This window comes from Plutella xylostella, chromosome 28, assembly GCF_932276165.1.
Source record: "Plutella xylostella chromosome 28, ilPluXylo3.1, whole genome shotgun sequence".
NCBI lineage: Eukaryota > Metazoa > Arthropoda > Insecta > Lepidoptera > Plutellidae > Plutella > Plutella xylostella.
In genome coordinates, this window is record NC_064008.1 from 4,282,355 (window position 1) to 4,299,346 (window position 16,992).

The 16,992-nt window shown below is 34.9% G+C and overlaps 2 protein-coding genes across 2 annotated transcripts in view; one reads left to right on the top strand and one right to left on the bottom strand.

Annotated features, from left to right (window-relative positions):
- The window catches only part of LOC119692030, a 136,158-nt gene that overhangs the window by 13,723 nt on the left and 105,443 nt on the right, over positions 1-16,992 (bottom strand). The window lies entirely within an intron of this gene.
- On the top strand, positions 8,399-16,068 carry LOC125490807. Its single transcript, XM_048631141.1, has one exon. The coding sequence runs from the start codon at positions 9,903-9,905 to the stop codon at positions 10,875-10,877; it is 975 nt and encodes a 324-aa protein (XP_048487098.1). The 5' UTR covers positions 8,399-9,902; the 3' UTR covers positions 10,878-16,068.

Consider the following 16,992-nt stretch of genomic DNA (forward strand, 5'->3'; position numbering starts at 1 on the left):
GTAGTTTCATTGTTCGTATTAATTTTCTGTTAGGATTCATTCGTTTTTGCAAACCGGAAGTTGGGAACGCCCACTTTCAAATGATGCAATACTTTATATGGTCATGGAGGTAGGTTGTTCGACTCAACCAGTGCCTTCTCACCAATAATATGTAAACAAGCGTAGTTTCATTGTTCGTATTAATTTTCTGTTAGGATTCATTCGTTTTTGCAAACCGGAAGTTGGGAACGCCCACTTTCAAATGATGCAATACTTTATATGGTCATGGAGGTAGGTTGTTCGACTCAACCAGTGCCTTCTCACCAATAATATGTAAACAAGCGTAGTTTCATTGTTCGTATTAATTTTCTGTTAGGATTCATTCGTTTTTGCAAACCGGAAGTTGGGAACGCCCACTTTCAAATGATGCAATACTTTATATGGTCATGGAGGTAGGTTGTTCGACTCAACCAGTGCCTTCTCACCAATAATATGTAAACAAGCGTAGTTTCATTGTTCGTATTAATTTTCTGTTAGGATTCATTCGTTTTTGCAAACCGGAAGTTGGGAACGCCCACTTTCAAATGATGCAATACTTTATATGGTCATGGAGGTAGGTTGTTCGACTCAACCAGTGCCTTCTCACCAATAATATGTAAACAAGCGTAGTTTCATTGTTCGTATTAATTTTCTGTTAGGATTAATTCATTTTTGCAAACCGGAAGTTGGGAACGCCCACTTTCAAATGACGCGTTACCTTATATGGTCATAATGGCGTGTTGTTCGACTCAACCAGTGCCTACTTATTAATAACATGTTAGGATAACTGCTTGTATTAATATTCTACTAGGATTAATTCGTGTTTCACGTACCGGAAGTTGTGAAAAGTGTATTTTCAAATGATGCATTTGCATTACCTTATTTGGTCATGGGGGTGTAGTTCGAGTCTACACGTGCCTACTTTTCTATGTATAAACAAACCTAGGTTAATTGATCGTATAGATATTCCGTTAGAAATAACACGTGTTTCTTATCGGAAGTTGGGAGAGTCCATCTTTCAAATGATGCATTACCTTATTTGGTCATGGGGGTGTAGTTCGAGTCTACACGTGCCTACTTTTCTATAATGTGTAAACAAACTTAGGTTAATCGAGCGTATAGGTAAATATTCTGTTAGGATTAACACGTGTTTTCTTATCGGAAGTAGGGAGAGTCCATTTTCAAATGATGCATTACCTTATTTGGTCATGGGGGTGTAGTTCGAAACTACACGTGCCTACTTTTCTATAATGTGTAATCAAATTTAGGTTGGTCGTTCGTATAAATATTCTGTTAGGATTAACACGTGTTTTCGTATCGGAAGTTGGGAAAGTCCATTTTCCAAATGATGCATTACCTTATATGGTCATGGAGGGTGTTGGTCAAGCCAACCCGTGTCTACCTACCAATATTTTTATGAAAATCCAACTTAAATTAAGAGCGCATTAATACTATTAATATTCTATCAGGATTAAGCAAAGGTTTAAGAATTTAAATTCCACTTAGGAGCTTCCGGTAGGTTTTATTTTCTTGTTAGAGGTTATGGGAATAAGTTGTTGTTGTAGGGTGAGTAGGTATTCCATTTCCAAAGAATGCGTTACCTTATATGGTCATGTGGGTGTGCTGTTCGACTCAGCAATCTACCTACCTAGTTACTTAAAAGTTATGTGACCAAGCATAGGCTAAATAATTCTACTTCAAATTTCTACTAGAATAAAGTTGTGTTTCACTTATCGGAAAGTTATATTTCTCATAAAGAGTTGTAGCTGTAGAGTGAATAGGTAAATGGTTTGGGAAAGGGAAATTTTAGGTGAGGCTTTACCTTATAAGATCATGGACGTTGTTGGATTCTACATACCTACCTATTGATAATAAGTAAACAAGTTCAAATTAAATATTATTAACATTTTAAAAATATGTAGTTATTCCGGTACCACTTATTAGAAGGTAACATTTTCTTGTGAGAAATATAGAGAGGTTCTTGTATTATCCACCTTACTTAGGCAGGTAGGTGTATGAGCATTAGGAAAATCTTAGTTATCATTTTGTGTTATCTTTACTAAACATTGTATTGTATATAGGAGGCTGATGTTGATGATAATTCCAGAATATTTCGTAACGTACGAGTGGGCTTAGCTTTATTGTTATAATATTTACTTATAGGTCAATACTTAGTGAAAATTAGGACATGAGGTTTTATGAGGTAGTGGCAAACGAATGAGCGGGAAAGATCGTGTCTAAACCAGAATCTAAAATAATGTAGCACTTATAATTAATTATTTACTTACCTACTTGGCTGTAACATATCGTAAATATTTACTCAGTGATAATCTAAAGGCGTAAAGTTATGATGGTTACAGGGAATTATTATTATGCTTATGGTTTATTAATCCTTTAAATAATGCTTCTGTTTTGTTATATTATGTGTCCAATTACTATGTAATAACACCGGATATTTAACTTATTTACCTATGATATTATGATAGTAGAAATAATCAGGGAGGATATAAATAAATTCTAACAGTGGCTCTCCCCTAAGAAATCTTCAGGATTCTAGTTTACAAGAAGCAGTGATCCTGGAGATTTGAGATTCTTAATATTTTCGTCGTGTGCTGTCGAGTTACATAAAGCTAAGAGACCTTACATCTCCAGACGAGTTGGAAGAATGTTAATATAATCCTTTATTTTATAGGTTTAATGTGGGGTCTCTGGCTACCGGTGGGTGGAATTTTCTATATAAATTATATTGGACTACCTCCTTTAATATTGAAGTGAATTCATCCCTTTAGCGGATCATTATTTAATCTTATTTACTTATTTGAATGTGCTAAGGAGTCCCTGATTCCAAAAGGTCCAATATGGTTGCATTTAATTCACTGAGGGATTGATGAATTTGCATTAACTTATCTCAACTTACATAAGTAAGTACTTGCCTAACATACTATTCATCTCCTTTAGTAGTGAATTAATCTAATTTTGCTGTGGGGTATTTTCATTATTTTATGAAATGATCTCTAACCTTATTATGTACTTGCAATATTAACTAACTCCATTTGATATATTACTTATCTAATTAAATCTCATTCAAAGCTACAAAAATAATAACCTTGAAACAAAAGTACCTATTATGTACTTATTTACTAACTTAATGGAAAACTTAAAACTTATTATACTTACTAAAACTAATCGGGTTATTAGGTATAACTATCCTATTATATAAACAATTAAACACCTAACCTACCAACCGAGATATAAACATCACTGTGTTATAACGGATGGCGATATGTATACTGGTATATACCTACTTGTCGTGGAATATTATTTGGAATCAAATAATTTAGGGACTCGGCACCAACAAATTAATTCCTGGGTAATATGAATGAGGGTGTTATGTGTTGTAGGTTGGATAGGTGAATGTGCTTATGTTATAGGTAGGTTTGGAATCGTTAAGGATCGCAGATCTATAGGTACCTTTTAGAGTCAATCATTTGGGTAATTAATGGGTGACAGAATAGGATTTATGTAGGTACTTATCCTTTTACATAAGCAGATATACATGTGAAGTATATTTGAACCAAAATAGTATCTATTACTTGACTGCTTGTGACTAAGACAATTCTTATATATTCAGTAATTAATAATAATTTATTATACTTATTATTCTCCTTTAATTATGCTAATATAAATAATGATTGGTTTGGGTTTGGATAAGATGTTGATAATATTAAACAAAATCTTATAATTAGGGTCAGTGAGGCGATTGACGGCCATAAGAGTTTCAACTTTATTCTATTCTAAATAAAATTTACTGAGTTTTGAATAAGATAGGAAAATATTTTCATAGTACGTGCTTTACTTACGACCGATAAATAAATTGAAATGATTTCTTATCAGCTTGGGTAAAGGAAAGCAGTTGCTGAATTGGATTCTTCTTACAAACTTACCAATATACTATATACAGGAGATGATGACAGTTAGTTATTAATAAGTAATGTTGAGCTTGACTGTGATGAAGTTAATTAGAGGCAGGGAAACCACCTCGAACAACTTGTAGGTACCATGGTAGACACAAGCCAGCATCGATAAAATATTAATTGTCACATAACTCTGAGATCTACAATATAGAGATACATTTGAGTGATTGCTCTTGACACAAGCTGAAATGGGAGATATTAATTATATTCTAATTATGTCCATTATGGGAAGACATTGTACTGTGACGATATACTTTGAGTAGACTCAGGAAATATCCGTGTCGAATAAATGTATAAGTAGACTCAGGGAATATCCGTGTCGAAAATACAAGAGTAGGCTCAGGAACTATCCGTGCCGAATAACTATTACATATTATGGATACAGAAGTAGACTCAGGAAATATCCGTGTCGAATAAATGCTTAAGTAGGCTCAGGAGATATCCGTGCCGAATTGTGAAGCTGAATAAAATATTATTAACATCATCTGGATCCCAATCAATAGATCCTTTCCTAGGGACTGACTGGAAAAAAAAAACCCAGTTTGAATAGAGCCAGTGGGCTAGAGAAGGTAGATGGGTCTGGTGGACGGATCTGGTCGTCCTTCATAGGGTGTGCGAGGCGGGGCGCACCTTCTATTCAAATTAAAAAAACCCCTTTTTTATATATATATAATATATATTTTTAAATCACTCTCAATTATGTATATTTTTAAGAAATAACTATTGCTTGAGCTTTGTTCTGTTGTCCTAAAAATTAGATAAACTAGGGATTATGAACTAGGGTTCTAGGGATTAGTGCTAGGGTAGGGATTCTCTCAACCTCCTAAAAGAACTTGAGTTACTTCGGCAATGTAGAGTCCTAACCGCTAGACTAGACGATCACGTATTGGCCAAACGAATAATGCAAAACACGTATACCGTTACAAAACTTCTCTTCAGTTCGTTTCAGTTTAGTTAGGGCGAAAAATACGTCTCAAATAGGTAGGTTAGAGTCCGAAGAGAGTCACTACAGGGGGGGTATATTACAATTGGTGCCGTGACCAGGATAGGGTGATCAGAATTATTAGAAACAGGATCGGGTTATTAGGAACGTTATTTTATTTGTGCTTTGCATTATTCAAAAACTTAAAAGGCTTTTAGCCTACAATTGTTGCCGTGAAACGGAAGGAGATTGAGAGAAAACGTTAATAGGAAAATCATATGTGTAGGCGTACAATAAAATAGGCATTTAGAGAAAAAAAAAATAATGTGTACAATACATTTTGTTTGAACTAGGAAAAGTCATCGGTATTTGAATTTTAAACCCGGATTGTTTTGTATCGACCCATGATTTACTGTAGTTCCAAAGAAATGACACAGGTGGCGCTGACATAACGTTTTGTTCCAGATCGCTTTCTAATAAATTCTTTACGACCTAAATTTTACTTTGTTAGATGGATTTAAAGTGTTATCGGTTTGGCGCATGTTTAAAAAGGCTGATAAAGTAATTCTTTTAATATGGGTATAAAAGAAAGGAAGATTCAAAATAAGTAAGTAGGTAGGTATGATGAATTCAGTGTGGGATGTTAAAGATTAGGGTCCATACTTAATTCATTTTTGCCATATTTAATCGAGAAACTTGCAATGGACGCTTACAGGAATTAGTTATTGTGTTGTGTTTGTTTGTTATTTATATGAAAGGAAGTACATTAGCAGGATCCGAATCTTGTCCGTCATATTGTTCGTTTCAGTTCAAGAAATGACCGGTGGTGGCGTTGTCATCAATATTTAGTAAGAAAGGAAAGGGAAATAGAGGTTAGCAGGATTCGAACTCTGTCCATATCAGATTGTTAATTCAGTTCGAGAAGCGACCGTTAGGGGCGTTCGTGTTGCAATATTCGTTAGGAGTTAAAACTTTTAACTGAACGGTTTAGGGTTATTTCTGACGATAATTCAATTTGAAGGGCTGGGTAATTTTCTTATTAATTTAAATATAGGGTGTACTGTATACAATACTAGACTAGGCATAGATGTATAGACTATGTTATCTGTCAGGATGTTATTTATTTAGTCAAGATTTACATTTTCAGCAAACTGAAAATGTAAATTTTGACTTGTTTGTATTAATAAAATTTGTAATGTAGGTACCAAAATTTCACGATGGAATATGGTTTAGATGGCGCTTGCATAATTTTGAGAGTAGTAACTTCAGAAATGGGGTTAGGTTGAGGCCCTGACTGGTGTGTTTCCCGACTGATTTACCGCTAACTGGGATTAATGATACGGGAGATAATAGTTGATAGCACGCTCTCAACAACTACTAAACTAAAATCAGTGGATGATTGACCGATTGTTTATTCAGTATAAATCCGGTAGTGGGCTGGATGTTCAATAAGGAAATCGTGAAGGATGAATTGTGCAAGCTTGGTAATTAGAATTAGTAAAGTAGATTGGTTCCAATCATTCCCACAGATGGCGTTTTGCAGGAGTTTATCCTCTTGGATCAAAGGCCAGTTTTGTAGCACCATCTGACGGAATTTTCCCGAATTTTTAGGAAAGATAATGTAGAAGGTTATTGATTTAGGTGCCGTTCGATTTATGTCTTTATAAAAGTTCAAATCCTTTCTCACAGATGGCGTTTTGTAAAATTTTGGTTATTTAAAATTTAGCATTTTCCCAATTTTATTTTGTGGCGCCGTCTGGCGGGATTTTGTTGCTCCCTAAGGTGAAATAGTGCTGCAGATTTATCAAAGTATTTTACAGTTGGTCCAATATTTTTCCACAGAGGGCGTTTTGAAGGTTTTGTTTATTTAAAGATTATTCCTTTTCCCAAATTTTATTTTGTGGCGCTATCTGACGGAGTTATTTGGTAATTCTAAGAAAAGGTGCTCCGGATTTATCAAAATATTTTACAGTAGTTTCAATATTTTCCCACAGAGGGCGCCTTGAAGGTTTTGTTTATTTAAAGAATTATCTCCTTTCCAAATTTTATTTTGTGGCGCCATCTGACGGAGTTATTTGGTAATTCTAAGAAAAGGTGCTCCGGATTTATCAAAATATTTTACAGTTGTTTCAATATTTTTCCACAGAGGGCGCTTTGAAGGTTTTGTTTATTTAAAGAATTATCTCCTTTCCAAATTTTATATTGTGGCGCCATCTGACGGAGTTATTTGGTAATTCTAAGAAAAGTGCTGCAGATTTATCAAAAGATTTTACAGTTGTTTCAATATTTTTCCACAGAGGGCGTTTTGAATGTTTTGTTTATTTAAAGATTGTCTTTTTTCCAAAGTTTATTTTGTGGCGCCATCTGGCGAAATTATTTGGTACTTCTAGGATGGAATAGTGATGTGAGTTAACTACTGACGCTTCAGTTGATCGAAGAGTTTACCGTAGTTCAAGCCATTTCCTATAGATGGTGTTTTCCCCGGAATTTTATAGTTTAGGTGCACTAGGTATACCTATGTGTCTGAACATTAATTTTATCTAGTGAAGTTATAGTATCTTTGCGTGTAGTATCAACCACATCAGAAATAATTTCGAAGCATTGCATTTAGGTAGGGTATGCAAGGAAGTTGGTTTAATACAACTTAATTTATTATTTATACCTACTATAAATAATAAAATTAGGTTGTTCTTTTAGGAAGATTGATTATTAAAGTGTGATACATGTGGTCATAATAGCTGTAGGATAAGCCTAAGGGCCGGTATGGTATGGAGGTGTGTCGGTCGACTACCTATGTCAGAACCTACTTAATCACAGTAATCACACATCATAGAAATAATAAGGGATATCTACTTATTCTTGTTATACTATCATTTCTTTTCTTCTCTTTGGTTTTAAACAATTGTCGGTTATTAGGTACAGTTGAATAATTATAATGGCCGCTTGTTATAGGTTTTGGGTGCTAGTTACTTACTAGTTCCTTGTTCATAGATATTCAAAAATAAAAAACATTTAGGTTACAAGTGAATAGTGCATCAGAAACCTGTTAGAGTTTATATGCGCACTATGGTTCCTCGACTGAAATACATACATAAGTATAGTGTTACAATCAATAGGTAGGTACATTTAAATTCAATTTTTCTTACGTTCGTTCGTTACTAGAAATAGAACACCTATTAATATTACGTGGGTTATTTGCAAAATATGCGTACAGTTGCTAATTTTTTTTACAATAAATACTCACAAAGTAATGTGATAACAGTAATTCAACAAGTTAACCAAGATACAGGATGATAATTAAACTTGTATGATAAGTAGGTATGTTTAATGTTTTATTGGTGAGAAATTTTGATGTTCTTTTAAATTCATATTGTTAATCCTATTTCTTACATCAGTTGGCATTTGATTAATTAATTTTGGTACTTAATATTTTGTTGTGCGTTCCCCGTACAAGTTCGTTAGTTTATTAGTTTAGTATGTTAAGTTATTACCTATGTTAGTTTTATTCGCTAACAATTTTATCAGGGGTTATGTATTTGTGTTTATAATCATATTAATATTGTGCGGCCATCGGACATTAGGCTTTTTATGCACTGGTAAAATGTTATAGTGTGATAACAATGTGTTGAGGTCACCCCTATATCATTCTTTAGTCTTATTATTAACCAATAACTCCAGTAATCGAACCGGTAGGTTTCTCATCTAGATATGATTAATAAAGTTATAGTGACGTTATGAAGGACCCAACTAGTACAATTAAGTACGATTTATAAAATTTTAAGCATAGGAAAATTATAGGAAATAAATTAAATCATATAGGTACCTACTAAAGGTTAGTTCTCCATATATTCCTTGTTGTGATGCTTATGAGTAAACATATTTACTTTATTTTATTTACATTTGATCTAGCTGGGAATACTTACTTACTGACTTTTGATTCTGATAGTTTATATTGTTGCCGAACTAAAAGGAAAGGAAGGAAGCTATAATAAATATGTTTAGGTGAAAATTCGAAAATATAACATGGTTAATACTGGTGATCATACAAGATAAACGAATTAGAATAGTTATGTATTGAGTATACAATAGGATAGTTTATAATAATACAAACGCTTTAGTGCTAATGACCATACAGTTATACAGGTAAACCTTTAATACTTATCCACTAACGGAGGTAGGTAGAAAAGTATGTGGAAGATAGGTATGTTGTCTTCGTGCTTCTTAGGATAACATCTAGGTATGTTACGTATACATGTGGAAGGTTAGCTATGCATCTAGGGTTTATGTCAGATACTATTCTTACAGGATGGAGTTTATTGTCGTGGCGGGTGGAACATTGTCTATTGGATAGGTTATATTTCAGTTGCCGATGTACTACACGTAAGGGCTTTTAATTCTTACCATATTGGGGGTGGTAACTTGGTTGTTGAGTTGTCATTGTTGCATTGTTTTGCAAGTGCTGTACAGAAATTCAATAATTACTTCTCAATATAAAATCATGTTCGGAGTTGTCAATGTGGAAAAAAGAAATAATTATAGGACGCTCATATAGAACCTCGTTATCTACTGGTCTAGTTCGCGAGTGTCGTTCATCACCGGAAAAGTTCTAAAGGATAGTAGTCATCGAAGGTGATCTGGTTCTTGGGTGACTGTAAATATCAGATTTCATGGATTTCGCTTGTAATATTACTACGAGCATTGGACATTCCGGGATTTGACAAATTTAGTGGTGACTAATCTATAGCGGGAATGGTCTTTCACGGAAGTGGTTGTTGAGAGTTTTGCTTTAACTATACTTATTTTAGTTAGACAGTGAGTAGGTTCTAAATACTTAGGCGAGTTACAACAAGTATTTTACCTTTTTTTCCTTCTTTAACAGGACCGCCTGCATAGAGTTAGAAGCATCAGTTAATAAAACCTTAAGTAGTCTTCTTCATCAAGAAAGCCAGTGTTATATCTAGTTGAACGTGAATAACTATTAAATAAATATGCCAAGAGTGCGCAAAGCAAAACCTACCCGCCAACCTGAAAGGGAAATGGTACCTCAGGGGCAAGAAAGAGATGGAAGAGTAGCTCCATCTACTAATAGAATGGTCTACATGAAATCCTTGTTGAGGCGAACTGTTGGAGTACTAAGTTCGCGAATTGGAAAACTAGAAGAATCATTGAACAACACAGCATTTACGATAAACCCCAACGTGTCAGCACAGTCCACTAGTACATTGCAAACGCGTACCGACAATGATGGGCATCGACCTCAGCTAGTAATGCCTCAACAGCTCGATAAGCCCAAGTTCCCTGGCAAACATGGAATTCACCCAGCCACATTTTTAGAAGATTTGGGATCTTATCTACGGAAGGTTCAGGGTATAACATTCGAACCAGAGCTTATCGTTGAATGCCTGGGAGGAGATGTGAGAAATTGGGCGCGGATCTACCTGGAGCGGTGGAACAGTTTTGAAGATTTCAAGCGTGACTTCCTAGAAACATATTGGGGAGAGGCGGAACAGAGCCTTTTACGGAGGAGTATTGTTAGCAATTGTTGGGATTCTACCAAGGGGAGTATGCTAAGTCACTTTCTTCACCTATCTGGACAAGCCAAGATGTTAACGTACCCCATGAATGAAACACAAATGGTTAATGATATTATACAACATTACCCTAAAGAAGTACAATATGCCTGGGCGGTCAGCAACAAATCCGGGACTTTAGAGGCTTGTGAGTTTCTTCGCAAGTTAGATGACGTTCATCGCCAAGAAAGAAATAAACGACGACCCAACCCCGTTCCTGAGCTTCGTCCACGTGTCTGGAATAGAAACTTCAACCAGGGGAAAGCAAGAAACGGTCCTGTAGTAGATAGAAATCCTGATGCTAGAGCCATTAATGAATTAGAACAAATGGAACCTCTCCCTGCTATACCTGAGGGCACTAACTTTGTTGAGTCTGCTAGTAATTTAAACTGAATGCCGCTGATAACCCTGTCCCGCTATCAGCCAGTAACCTGAGGGACAATAATTCAACATATGGGTTAGGATTATTATTAAAACTAGGATGGAAGCCGGGACAAACACTCGGTATACGTAATGACGGTTTATTAAAGCCTATAATAGGAAAGGGTACTGACAAAACTTGCGGCTTAGGATTTAATAACACGGTCGAACCATACGTCACACAAGAAACAATATTAAAATTTGTACGTGCATTGTCGATTGATGTCGAACTAAAAACCCGTTATCCATTTTATACACACGAATCATTAGTAGCTTCAATGTTCGAGGATGAGGATAATGCATGCGAGAGGGTAGCCACGGAATTAGTAAAATCGGAAGTAGACATAACAATAGCTGATCAAAAGGTAGTATGTTTAATAGATACTGGAAGTGACATAACTTGTATTTCTGAAACCTTTTGGCAAAGCTTAATGCATACAAATATTGCACTCTTACCTATAAAACCGATACAGATACGCGGAGCTGTAGGTCAAAAAAGTTCTAAAATAACTCAACTAGTTCTCTTGCCTTTAAAAATTGGAAATACTGTGGTAGAAACTGCTTTTTTGATAGTACCTAATTTAATAAGGCCAGTTATATTAGGTTTTGATTGGTTAGTTGCAAATAAAGCCATATTAAACTTGGAACACGCAAATAAAAGAGGGTTATATATTTGTATAAAGGATAAGGAGGAATTTCTTCCATTCCCAATTTCATATACACAGAAAGAGATACGAGAAATCCAAATAAATAAGCCTATAGACGCTCTTGCGTACATACAAAACATTAAGCCTGGGGTATCCATATCCAGTACAGAACTTAGTAAACTAAAAGAGGTACTGTCTAATCATAAACCCGTATTCACGAAAACTCTCGGACGCTGTAACCGTTATACTCATGATATCAAAATGGCAGCACATACACCCCATATCAAACGATCGTACCCTGTGCCTTATGCTTATAGAAAGAAAATGGAGGATAAGTTGGCTGAAATGGAAAAGGATGGAATTATTTCACGGGAAGCCACACCATATAGTAGTCCATTAACTTATACCTTTAAATCGGATGGTTCATTGAGAGTCTTATTAGACGCCAGAGAGATAAACAAATACATGATTGCGGAATCTGAAGCACCCCCAATGCAAATAGACATATTAAATTCATTTCATGGTGTTAAATACATCAGTATAATAGATTTAAATAACGCATATTTCCAGATACCTATTTCAGCAGAGAGCAAAAAATACACCGGATTCACGTTTAATGGCAAATCTTACTGTTATAATGTCCTTCCTCAAGGTCTTAAAACATCTGTGGGTAGTTTTAGCCGAGCAATGGATTTTATATTAGGGCCAGAGGTTAAAGAATTTTGCGTTAATTACTTAGATGATCTGGCTATTCTGACTAACGGCACCCTCGAAGAACATATAGAACATATCGATATTATTTTAAATAAATTACAAAATGCGGGACTTACTTGTAACATTGAAAAGTGTCACTTTATCTGTGAAGAAATCAAAATGTTAGGTCATATAATAACGACAGAGGGCATAAAAACGGACCCTAGCAAAATTGATGCAATACAGAATTTTCCAATTCCCAAAAAAATAAAACATCTCCGAGCATTTCTAGGATTGTGTAATTACTATAGGCGTTTTATACCTAACTACAGTAATATCATGAAACCACTGTGTAAACTACTAAAAAAGGACAATGTGTGGTTGTGGACCCCCGAGGCTCAGAGGGCTTTCGACGAACTAAAGGCAGCATTCTTAGAATCTATCATGCTACATCATCCAGACATGACCAAGCCCTTCTACTTACAGACTGATAGTTCTGGGGTTGGATTAGCGGGGGTTTTATATCAATATGACAAAGATGGGCATATGCGCATCATAGGGTTTTGTAGTAAATCCCTAAAGGGACCAGAATTAAAATGGACAGTAACGGAACAAGAGTTTTGGGCTGTGATCTACTGTCTGCGGAAATTTGAGACCTATTTGCGTGGAGTCAAATTTACGATTAGGACAGATCATAAAGCACTCACTTTTATTAAATCATGGAAATTGTACAATAGTAGGATAATTAGGTGGACTTTATATTTAGAGCAGTTTGATTATACAGTAGAACATGTGAAAGGGAGTGAGAATGTGGCTGTTGATATATTGTCCCGGTTTCCACCTGACACAGAGTTCATGCAAGAGGATAAAGTACTCTGTCCAGAAATAAATTACATGGAGGGAGGGAAAAACAAATTATTATTGGCTAAACTAAATAATATACAACAATTTCAAAGCAGAGATCAAGCTTGTAAACTTATTATGACTAGTCTCAATAACAGTAATACGTCTCTGAATGCTACTAAGTACAAAAGAGTAAGTCAATATTGTAAAATCCAAGATAACATACTATATTACACGGAAAAGGGGAAAACTCATGATGTCATAGTCTTACCGAAGGAACTCATTGAAGAAATAGTTAGTCAAGTACACCTAGAAATGGGCCATCAGGGTTCCCAGAAAATCCTCAGGTATGTCAGGGACCGGTTCTATTGGATGGGAATGTCTAGAGATATAAAGAATATTTTAAGAAAATGTCACATTTGCCAGTTGTCAAAGAGCAACAATATAAAGTTTGTAGGAGAATGTCAATCCATTATAACCACAGAGGTTGGTGACCTTGTCATGGCTGACCTTTATGGACCGTTACCAAAAGGAAGGTTTGGAGCACAGTATATTTTGGTAGTACAGGATTCTTTCAGTAAATTTGTAAAGCTATTTGACCTTAAGAAAGCTACTGCCAAAGCCGTGTTGAGTAAGTTCAAGAAATTTGTATCAATACTGAAGTCGAAAGCCGTAATGACTGATAACGGAAGCCAATTCATAAGTGATACTTGGAAAACAGGTGTAAAAGCTTTGGGCCTGAAAACAATATACACCACGGTTCGTAATCCTCGACCAAACACTACCGAGCGGGTGAATAAGGAGTTGGGAAGATTGTTTAGGACATACTGCAGTAACAACCATAGGGGATGGGCCACTATTCTTCCGCGCATTGAAAATTTATATAATAACACATTCCATGAAAGTACAGGATTCACACCCAATGAGGTAGTGTTTGGGCAAGGAAACGAACTTACCATTGATAAATGTAACCTAAAAATGCAAAAGGAATTTAATGTAAATGAAATAAGAGAAAGGGTTAGGGTTAATTTGAAACAAGCCAGCCAGAAACGTAAGATTCAATTCAACAAATCTCATAAGTTAATAACGTTTCAAATAGGAGATTTAGTTAAGATTCGTAAATTAAACAAATCAGATGCTAACCTTAAAGTAACAAAGAAATTTGAACTGTTATATGAAGGGCCATATGTTGTTGCGGCAGTGCCTTTTCCTAATGTGTACACTCTAATGGAACCTACTACAAATGCCATGAGGGGAAATTTTAATACAATTCACCTGTCTAGATATTATAAATGACTAATAATTATAATTAAGGATGATTAAATATAAGATTGTGAAAATTAGGATATTAAGAAAACTATGTTAAGCTATGTTGTGAAAAAAAAAATAAAAAAAAAAAAAAATACTAATGATGGTGTCGGGAGGAAGACACAAGAATGCGTACAAATTGAACAAGTCCAATCTCACATAATCTCGACTCCTGTAATAAAGTAAAATATGGTTAATTTCATCATTAAGGCTGATATGTTTGTACATATTCTTGTTGGGGAAGGTGGTGGTCTTCCTTTATAAAAAAAAAAAAAATATATATAAAATAATAATAAAAAATAATAATAAAAAGAAAATAATAAAAAAAAATATATGTATTAATAATCACAAAAGAATATATTAAATATATGTAGGGACATCAAGATCACACGGGACAGGAACGGGGTTTGGGAGTACTGCAATATTCAAGATATTTACACCAAATACTGGAAATTATATATAAAGGTATTTATTAAATTTATTTCCATTAAGCCTTTCTAATATCTCATCTTACTTGCCATTGACAATAGAACCCATAACCTAACCACATTACAAATATTGTTAAAACATTAAAATATCAAGTTGTGAAGGTGTTGAAGTGGAGTTAATTCAAGTAGAAAAGTAAAACGATTCGGGTAAACCACTGATAGGCACATAAGGCATTTGGTGAGCTTCTATAAGGGGGCTATCGAATGAGTTGTTCAAGAGGACTACTGATAGTGTAAGCCTATTGGATAATGATACCTGTGTCGTAGATGGTGTCTGCTTGACTGGACATTCGGTGAGGATCTACAGTGAGGGCTCTAATCGATCACATATTTGAGAGGGGATATGGGTCTCAACTCAAGTATTTAGTTTAACTTTGTTACTTAGTTTCTTTTCTTAATTGTAAAGACATTGGGAAGAAAACAGTAAGCAATTCAACCAATGCATCGATCGTATGGAGAAATCACTGAGAAACATATAAGGCGTTTGATGAATTCTTATAAGAGAGTTATCAAATGAGTTACCTGATAGGATTGATTATGGGCACGCCTGTCGGGTAATGACACCTTTGTTGTCTTCATTGGGTGCGCTGGTCGAGTGGGTGGCATTTATCTGCAGTAGGGGGATCCGAACTCGTTGTATATTCGAGATAGCGAAGGGCACAACGACTGTTATTTCGAATGATAAATTTAATGGTAACACTAAAACACTGGTTGCAATTTTGATGAGTTTCATTTGTTATGAGTTGGTTATTGGTCATATTGTTTCCACATAAAGTTGATTATGGTTATATTTTGCAAGGATTGGTAAATTTTTATGCATTTGTATTTCCTAAAAATTTAGGGGGTGGTTGTAACGGAACTTATTGAGATTGTATGTATCTAATAATATTTATTTTATGTTCACATACCGGGTTTCATGTATAAGTCTTAAATAGGTAAATTTTTATCCAATTGCATTTCCTAAAAATTTAGGGGGTGGTTGTAACGGGACATAGTCTGTCGGGACTTATACATTGCTTCATTGTCTGAGTTATGTATCTTAATGTATGTATGAAATAGAACATATAGGTATATTATTAAGTATATTACAATAAGGTCGGGCTCATATCGGTCAGGGCCAAGGGAGATTGTTAATGCATTAATTAATTTATTTATTATAGTAATTATATTTATTGATTAACTACATTGACACTATTTCATTTGATATTGATAATTTGGGAAGTTCATCAATTTATTGATCATCCGTATTTGACTTGCAACGCCCTCTATGATTTTCGATGAGAGTACTTGATCACCAAGGCGTGAGGCAGCACTTCGACTTGTATGTGTTTAGGTTAGCGAGTATAGATGCCGCTGAGGGCGCAAACTCGAGGTTGGGTACTAGCAAAATAAGTCAGTATGTGCTGGGAATAGAATGCTTTTTGATTTGGTGATAATGATGACTGTTTCCAATAGCCACTTGTCAAAAAGAAATTAGAGGTCACGGTCATTCTTCGACTATGCAATATATCGTTAAACAATGCAAATCATCACTGAATGCTGGATTATTGTCAACGAAACGGGCTATCATAACGTTCATAACATTATTTCCACCCACTCACCGTATGATAGGTTAAACGCGGAAGTCGGAAGTAAAATGATTTAGACGTATTATTGTTGTTGACTGACGCTGAGTAAGTAGATTGCGGGGAAAATACCTCTTAAGTTCGGTGTTGAAAGTTGTAGGCATAAAATAGTGTTAGTATAATGATTAAGTTAGTTAAATTAGTGTAATAAGCTATATTAATAAATTTAAAATGTAGAAATTAATTGATGGAAACTGACTGATTGTATTCTAACTTACTTATTATCATTATCTTTGCCACATTTACTGTTAGTGTAAGAAATATTGTCCTCACTGTTATTTTATTCTGTATTATACGGTATGGCCATGATTTTATTCTCTTTTAACATACTTATCTCATTGCAGTGTAGTACCTTATAATATATGTACATAGTTCACTGCTATGCAATATTAATGAACATTAACGTAACGGCACCAGTAATGGACACCTTAAGGATTTTTTACAAATGATTTGGCTGTTACTCGCTCAATTTTTGAGTTACAAT

Coding starts and splice junctions, on each gene's coding strand:
- LOC125490807 (XM_048631141.1), top strand. CDS start 9,903: ATGCCAAGAGTGCGCAAAGCAAAACCTACCCGCCAACCTGAAAGGGAA.